Raw genomic sequence first — 8,683 nt, forward strand, 5'->3', positions numbered from 1 at the left:
GGGGGGAGAGAAGGGAATGGCAGGGGAGGGAAGAGAGAGAGGGGGGAGGGGGAAGGGGGAGAGAAGGGAATGGCAGGGGAGGGAAGAGAGAGGGGGGGGGGGGGTGCCGAAGATTTGAGATGTACTTGGACGACATCTCGTTTGACTCGCGGAGAAGGTTAACAAAACACGCGCACCCAACATAGGGAACGAAAAATCGATAGCAAATCTTTCGAGACAGCATGGCGCAGTGTGAACCACGAATATCACACACCTTACCGAGAATAATCTTGTTAAGCTTAGGAATTTGGTTCAGACAAAAAAAAAATGTGAATTCGCCCTGAAATTACCCTCTATATTTTAACTATACAGGGTTTACTATAAGGTTGGGACCGTTGTGGTCTTTTGTACGACGCTTTAAACTCTGTAGTGGCTGATCCTTGACTCAAATCCCGTACCCGGCGCGAACATCCTAGGACAAGATGTTTACCGTGGTCGTCATCCCACGAGTCATATGGCCCACGAGCTGTAACACATTGAAATAAGGCCCATGAATCATACACTCACGAGTCATACAGCCCATGAGCTAGACACCGAATTAAACAGATCCACGATCTAGACACTGAGTACAACAAGCCCACGAGCTAGTCACCAGGCAAATAGGGCCTACGAGCTCGCCACCAGGAAAAAGGGGGTCCACAAGGTCGACAATACGTATGAATTCAGCGTACGAGGTAATATCGAGTTCGTGGACCTTTCTTGCCTGGCGTACAGCTCTTGGACCGTATAACTCTTAAGAATATTAAGTAAGTTGAGATGTCCTCTCTGAGATTTTCACCGTAAGTCCAGTCGAACAGATTCAATTACGTCTTGTTAACGGAAAAGTCAGCACTTCAACACTGATTGACCTTTCTCTCTTGGACACAAGCAGTCCCCATCCTTTTTCTATTCCTTCTTAATGTGATAAGACTTGACTTGATTTGATTTGATTTGATTTAATTTGATTTATTCACAAAGTGCATATGTACAGGAGCAACTACATACAAATGGATTGTACATGGAATAATCCTTGTCATCTTCCAATACGTATATCGCATATCACTCATGCACTCTTAGTACTTTAACTTCACCCTTCTACGCCGGCAAAATGGGTGATGTTCGTCATTCCAAAGGTTCAATATTAAAACACACACACACACACACACACACACACACACACACACACACACACACACACACACACACACACACACACACACACACACAAATCCCTATACCAAGATGTTTGATAATCTGTAAATGAAAAGGAGTTCGTTAATCCGAAGTTTCGCTATTCATAAGGTTCGTTAATCCGAAAATAAAATGAGGTTCTTTATTTCGCAAATTAATGTAGAGACAGTGCATACTAAACGAACCTTTGGAATTACAAACTTTATTGTACTTTCGGACCAACGAACCTTCGGAATAACGAACCTTATTCGTGTTCGGAATGGCGAATTTTCGGAATTATCATAGCGAACTGTAACGGGTAAAAGCTTATTTCTTTCTCCTTGCTAATGCCTTTCTTGTGTTAAATGTCATGGACCCTGATACATGATATGAATTATCAGTGTTTTTACCCCAAGCTTGCCGAGAGCGTATTCCACTTCACGAGAGAACCATTCTACGAGGAATTCAGAGTTTATTTGATGAAAAGTGGATATGGAATGGCTGAGACATCCAAAACCAAAGTAAAACAAAGCGATCGTAATAAAAGGTGGGTCCCACCTTTTATTCGGATCACTTTGATTTGGATGTCTCAGCCATTTTAAACCAATTTTCATCAAATAAACGTTGAATTCCTCTTGGAATTACATGTTCTTTCACATTTCATGTGAGGTTTCTTATCATCTCACCCAAAAATGTTAGAAACCTGAAGTTAGGTCTCAACCAAAACTATAGATCCCTTCAAATCAGATCAACACTGAGGAGGAAGTTTTACCAGTATTGCCTGTAAAACAATTAAGTTTTTAGATTTTAGATACTTCACGTGTAACAAACAAGAGTCAATGATGTAATCACCTCACCACTATATATATATACACACACACACACACATACATACATGCATACATACATACATAGGGCCCTACAAGTTTAAACACGAATGAAAATGCTCTGTTTCTTACTGCCTCAGTAAGGCGCATTATATTGTGCTTTATTTCAAGTGATACTGCCATCAATGACAGATGTTCCCTTTTGCGTGTCAGTGCTTTGTTGCAATCTACTGCAGACAGGTATTGAAAAAAAAAATGATGTATGTGTGTGCGTGTGCGCGCGCGCGCGCACGTGTGTGTAGGTCCCGCAACCCCCGCGAACTGTAAAAGTAAGTAATAAGGAATCATAATAATACAGAGTGAAAGAGAGAGGACGGGGATTTGGAATGTGAAGAGAAAGTAACTATATATATATATATATATATATATATATATATATATATATATATATATATATTAAACATGTGAAGATCACAAACTAAGTTCGGCCACAATATCAGTGCGAGGCGGCGATTAGTTTATGTTGCGCAGAAGAAGATCCAAGTTTGCGTCACTTAAAAAAACCAAACATTGTGAAAAGGGAGAGTCCATTGTAAAGCCTTCTGTCTAGATAATTATCCTTTCTGCATCCATTACTCTTTTTCATACTTTCTTCCTGCTTTCACTGGAGGCAATGCGCCTATGTTGACATTTCATTATGCTGTCACATGTTATAATCTCGCTTCGGTTTCTCCTGTCTACGGGCTGTAATCCTACAGGCACCGCGAAATCAAACAGAGAGAAGATCCCCTATGGCCTGGGGGCGTTAATAAGGTATATTGTATAAGAGATGAACAGTCATCTTTTTTTTTCCCACCATGTCTTCACAGTCTCTCAGGGTTTACAAGGGATAGGTCGGCACGGAGCCTGTATAATCATATACCTGTTACCTTGGTTTTCGCAGGTCATTAATTTGCTTACATTAGACGGGCTTATTAATGTATTCAAATGGGATGCACTCTTCCAGTTATTAAAGGTCGACAACGCTCTCCTAATAAATTGCTCACAATATGCCATGTCACTGGACCCATAAACCAATGCATGCAATCGCAGGCTGAAGCAGACGCTGCAAATAGACCTATTCGGTGATACATATTTTGACACATTTTCCTTCACAAAAATTATACGAGAAACGACAATCTCAAAGCTACACACTTGCCAGACCTACCAACAAGTAAATCACATAAACAAAATAATATAAAGAAGAGCTCAAAACGCGTGGAAGTGTCACGGTAATTGTCATCTAGTGACCTTCTCTTTCAAACTTCGAACGGATAGTGAACAACGCTTCCTTGTTTCAGTTGCTCTAATTTGGACACTACCATTCATTACATACATGTACATGTATCTGCTACTAAGCAGCATAAACATAATATCATTCTGATCACACTTGTCTAAGCTTTAAATGACCTTAGCAATGTATGAACTTTTAGAACATGAACCACTACGAGGGTTGGGGGATGCTGAAAGGTAACAGATGACAAAATTTCATTCTAAGCCACATAGTATTTGTATCCCTAAATGATCTGTTATTGTCACGTTGCTCTGGCATGAAAGCATGGTTATCGATTTCTGTAGCGCTGGAGGCTGCTTTCGTGCAAGTTGTCCACCTGCCCATTAATTTTGTATCATGAAGATAAATACTCTGTGGTCTGATAAATGCGATATCAGATTGGATAGAATGGCAACACAGTCATTTTTTTCTCGAATCGATTCTTATTTCATACAGGGCAGACATGATAGGAAAATATCAAAACGACAAAAAAATACATGAAATTGGAAACCACAAGTACTCTGAGAATGATGCCCTAAAATAATCATAAAGGAACAACAACAACGTAGTCAGTCTCCGAATAGAACGTATATCATTACGGGAGACCACGTACCATGATCAGGTGTGCCTATATTGCCCTTATAATGTTCTCTTTTGAGTTGAATACCTGTCCCCACAGGGACATTTTCAGAAAGTGTTTCGCTTAGCTTCAAGGTGATCGAGACGTTATATGCCCCTCTATGTTGTGTTTTGTCTATAGTATTATCATGAAGCTACAGGACTACCCTAGAAATCTAACTGACATTATCTTAATATATTAAAGAGCGCTGTTACCCAAAGTATCAGTAAATTGCCTGAATTCTCGAGGATATCTTGATTCCACAAATTCAGATCGGGGGGGGGGGGGGGGGAACAGATATAATGATATGGCTCACCGGCTTCGGGGGAGGACAAAAGCAGCTGTTTATGGTTATGTTCATAATAATTTCATCATAGAAACCGATAAGAGGATTATGTCGCTCAAGGGATGGAGTTGATCTTGCATATTCAAAGAAGATATACATAATTGCATCCGTGTTGCACCTTTCGCACACGCTAACTCCATGCGTATAGTGATGCGATACAACTTACTGGTATAACGAATTTATCCTCTTGATGACTCTTATAACTTTCTGTTAACAGAAAACTGAAGGATATACATGTATTTCTTGGTCTAGAGTTTTTTTAATACGAACGGCAAATCAAAGATTAACGAAAAATACATGCCTTGAGAGAAATACCCGGAAAAAAAAACTTAAAAAACCCCCGTAATCGAAACAATAACTTAGACCTGTACGAAGATGCAGTTAAGTAATAAAAAAAAAGATATGGCAGAATGACCGCTCCTATGACATAAAATTATTTTGTTTTTGAGACAAATGAAACCTCGAAAACATTAATCCTCGATTATGCAACGGTACACTGCAAAAAGTCCGGTGTTAAATAGTGAACACCGAGCTGGTGTTAAATTTTCGGTGCTCATTTATGGTGTTAAATTAACACCTACGGGTGTCATTTCCAAATTTTAAACTGTTTTTTGAAGAGTTTCTTAGTAACTGCACTTCTTGCTGATTTTTAATTTAAACAAGACGATCAAGAATTTTACATTAAAATACTAGATTTTTGAAAAAATGTGAAAATAAATTTACACCAGAGTAACACCAGCTGGTGTGGTCCCTTATTGAAGCTGGACGGGTGTTAAACCATTGATATTAACACCAGCAAATATCAAATCAACACCATGTGGTGTCATTTTTGAATTAACACCAGTACAGTGTCAAAATAACACCAGGTACAGTGTCAAATTAACACCACGAAGTGTCAGGTGAACACTTTTCAACACCATCACAGTGCATTTTTAACACCTGTGGGTGTGGTCCTTTATTGAAGTTTGATCGGTGTTAGATTTAACACGCGTGGTGTTAAATCTAACACCGATGTTTTTACAGTGTAACGTCACGATTAAAGACGACCTACTACCTTAAGTTGATATTACGATGGAACTAGTGTAGATAATTTAAGGGGCAAGGAAATGAAAATGGAAGTTATGTTTTGAATCATGACGCTAAATCGCTCCGAGCACTAATAAGCAAAAGTGTCTGACGCTCAGGCAAGGGTACTAACAATCCACGCCAGAAATCAAGATTAATTTCTTTTTGAAAGGAGAGGGGGAAGGAGTATACATAGGGATAGGCAGCACTGCAAGAGATATGAAGATACTTATCCATCCCTATACCAACGGTTTGATAGTGGGTGTAATAATTGTACGGAACTGGAACTACTCGCAGTGATTATTTGGCCCTGTTTTGTTCTGTTATCTATGGTTGTCATTCTCTTACCATCAGCATCTACTTCGTTGATCATGTCCTGGAGCTCAGCCTCGGTGGGGTTCTGACCCAGAGATCGCATCACAGTTCCCAGCTCCTTGGTGGTAATCGTGCCGTCACCATCCTTGTCGAAGAGGGAGAAAGCCTCCTTGAATTCTAAAAAAAAAGGGGGGAGGGGAGGGGCGAGGGGGACATGTTAGGGGTACTGATTGAAGTGTTCAAACAATTGAAACCATAATGGAAAGGGTTGTCAGAATACTAAGTTTTCTGGATCATGTTCTATATGAGATGGATAATCTTAAAGACAATCAGATTATATGGTCCACCGGGATTTCATGCTCGAATGTCAAAATTGAGCACTGAAAATGTAAGAACAATATCGGTGCGCCAGAGTCAAAATATTGAAATGTCATACAACTTCTGACGTACATGCCATATTAATTCTTTCTAATTCCGACTGACAATCATTAAATTTGGTTGAATGTTGGCTTCTTTCAGAATTACTTTATAGCTAATTTTTCTAGATGGTCTAAAATGTGCTGTATTCGAATACATGAAAATGTTATCATTTGAAAGTCATACAAAAAGCAACAACAAAACGAAACTCGAAACAAAGGGAAGCACATAATAATTATTTTTTTTCTTTGACATTCTATGCATTCGATATGCTTTATCAGGATAAACTTTGTCAGTGGTTCCAATCACTTTTCTTCCTACTTTGTTGTTATAAACACGGAAGAAACAACAACAATCACAAACAAAACTAGCATTAGCAAATGTCTTGTGAACGATTTCAAAATGGCGTTGGAAGATGACTAATATGCAGAAGATATTGTTGATCAGCATTGCTTTAGTGTGGATAATAAGACTTTCCTAGGGGGTAGTTCGCTGTATGAAAGTTGTTCTGCCCGACTAGTATAGGAGGGATGTCTCATTACATGTCATCTTACCCCAGCAATGACAACTATGATCAATCTTTTCTTAATTTACAGCAGCAGGTAAGTCGATATCATTCTGTTCAATTTTTGTGTTTTGTGTTCACTTCTGACATATACAATGCGGATTCCGTATAACATTGTCCCTGTTTTTGTCAGTATTACTCTACGCGTATGAGATAATTGTTTGAACAGAAAGGTAAATGACAGTTTGGATATGCTCAGTTTCTTCCGGGGGAGAATTCACTGTGCATTTGTCTTGTATGTTGGGTTTTACCGCTACCGGTTTGTTATTTTATCTCTACATAAGAATTATGCTATTGGAGTTAGCTAGCAAAGGGTGACATCGGACTGTGTTTGAGTAGTTCTGCTTTGCCGCACATACGTGAACAGGCAGTCGACAGGTGCAATATCCCTGTTTCATGGTGCTGTGTATACGGTGGGGACATTTATTGTAGTGGGGACAAAGCCTAGCCGGAACCCACATCGACCCCCAGATTGAGTGACAGTATAAGTTTGGAAATTAATATTGGTTGGAAAGCCTTGTTTAAATTGTTTCATTTCCATGTGAGAAGATGGCTGGATAACCCATTTTCAGCTGCAATAGCTAGACATACATGGGGTCCAGTTGGATGTGAGGTGGGACCACTTCACTTTCACTTTGCGATGAATAATTAAGCGGAATCTTTTACGTGCATGAGTTGCGACTCCCTCACACACGGGACCTCCACTTTATATCCTATCAGAGGGACAGAGTGCATTTGCCTCTTACTAGAGGGGGCGGTATGATCACACACAACATTGCTTAGTTGGACCCGGGAATAGAACCCGGGTCCTTTGGATCGTTAGGCAGACGTACTACCGACTGAGATAACTCACCACCCTACTCACCGCCCTATATCCTGACTGTTGGAACAACTTTTAGAAGCTACTGACATCCTTGCATCTGATTGACTGAGAGCAAATCTGTCCGACAAATTTGTCAGACAAAACGCTTCACGAAATGCCCCCCCCCCCCCCCCCCCGAGCTATAATCCAGAGCGAAGCCGTATATACAGAGAGCATAGAGTAAGCCCAAACTGTGTAGTAACACAGTCAATCATATTTTCGTGTTGATGGCGCCGGGAAAGCCTGGCCCGAGTCTACGTCGAATCCAGGCCTAGTCTAGGCCCAGAGCGAGCCAGGAGCAAGCCAGGGAGAATAGCAGTTTGAGTGGAGCAAGTATAGGCCGTTTGCGTTTAGATGTTCCTTAATACAACTGTGAGAAAAAAAATGTTGCAAACCTGTAGCAAAAGCAATCATTCATCGTTTTCTGGTAAAATACATAGACATTATATTCATGCTGGTGTTGATGACGCCATTTTCAAACACTCTACACTGTTATCTGTACATTGTACTTCAATCGCAGCAATCATCGAAGCCATTATTGATACCTTTAGAGAGAACAATACCTCATTAGAATTATTGATCAGATTGATTATCATCACTGTTTGTATTGCTTTTCTCTTAATTGTTATTTCCATCGCCACTATCATGAATTTTTAAAAAAAAGTTAATTGTAGATTTAACCATACCTTGTTCCTTGTATGTTTGCCATTTAAGTGACAAGAGAGAGAGAGAGAGAGGGGGGGGGGGGGGGAAGGGGGAGGGAGAGGTGGAGAGGGAGATAAGGGGAGTCTTAACTCATTCGTTAATCATTACTACCATTCCTGTAAGTTTCGTTGCCGTTTTGTTGACTGCTTGGGAGCTGGGTGCGTTTGTCCATGAGAAAACGCCACTGCTGTATATTTTGCTGCAATGTCGTCGATGTTGTCACATCTTGTATGCACCAGCCTAACAACCAAAGCTTTTGTTTTTGGAAGCTTTCTTATGCATTGCGTACGTTCCCTGTGTTCTTGCAAGGAGGTACACTACCTCCTCGGTTCTTGTTAAACATGCGCGAACTATCGAAGTGGAAGACAAGGCGGTACGCACCGATGAATTGTCAGATCTTCTTGAAATATGGCGCGGTTTGGGGAGACTGACGGTGGAATGATCAATGACGGAATCCATTGA

The 8,683-nt window shown here is 40.3% G+C and overlaps 1 protein-coding gene across 1 annotated transcript in view; it reads right to left on the minus strand.

The window, feature by feature from the left end:
- The window catches only part of LOC139712731 (calmodulin-like), a 30,193-nt gene that overhangs the window by 6,827 nt on the left and 14,683 nt on the right, over positions 1–8,683 (minus strand). Inside the window, exon 3 of the mRNA XM_071624528.1 lies at positions 5,706–5,849. Within this exon, the coding sequence (XP_071480629.1) occupies positions 5,706–5,849 (144 nt within the window). The remainder of the gene's footprint in view (positions 1–5,705; positions 5,850–8,683) is intronic.

This window comes from Diadema antillarum, unplaced genomic scaffold (assembly GCF_040938485.1).
Source record: "Diadema antillarum isolate AM-2024a unplaced genomic scaffold, OU_Dant_1.0 seq00001849_RagTag, whole genome shotgun sequence".
In the NCBI taxonomy this organism is placed as follows: domain Eukaryota; kingdom Metazoa; phylum Echinodermata; class Echinoidea; order Diadematoida; family Diadematidae; genus Diadema; species Diadema antillarum.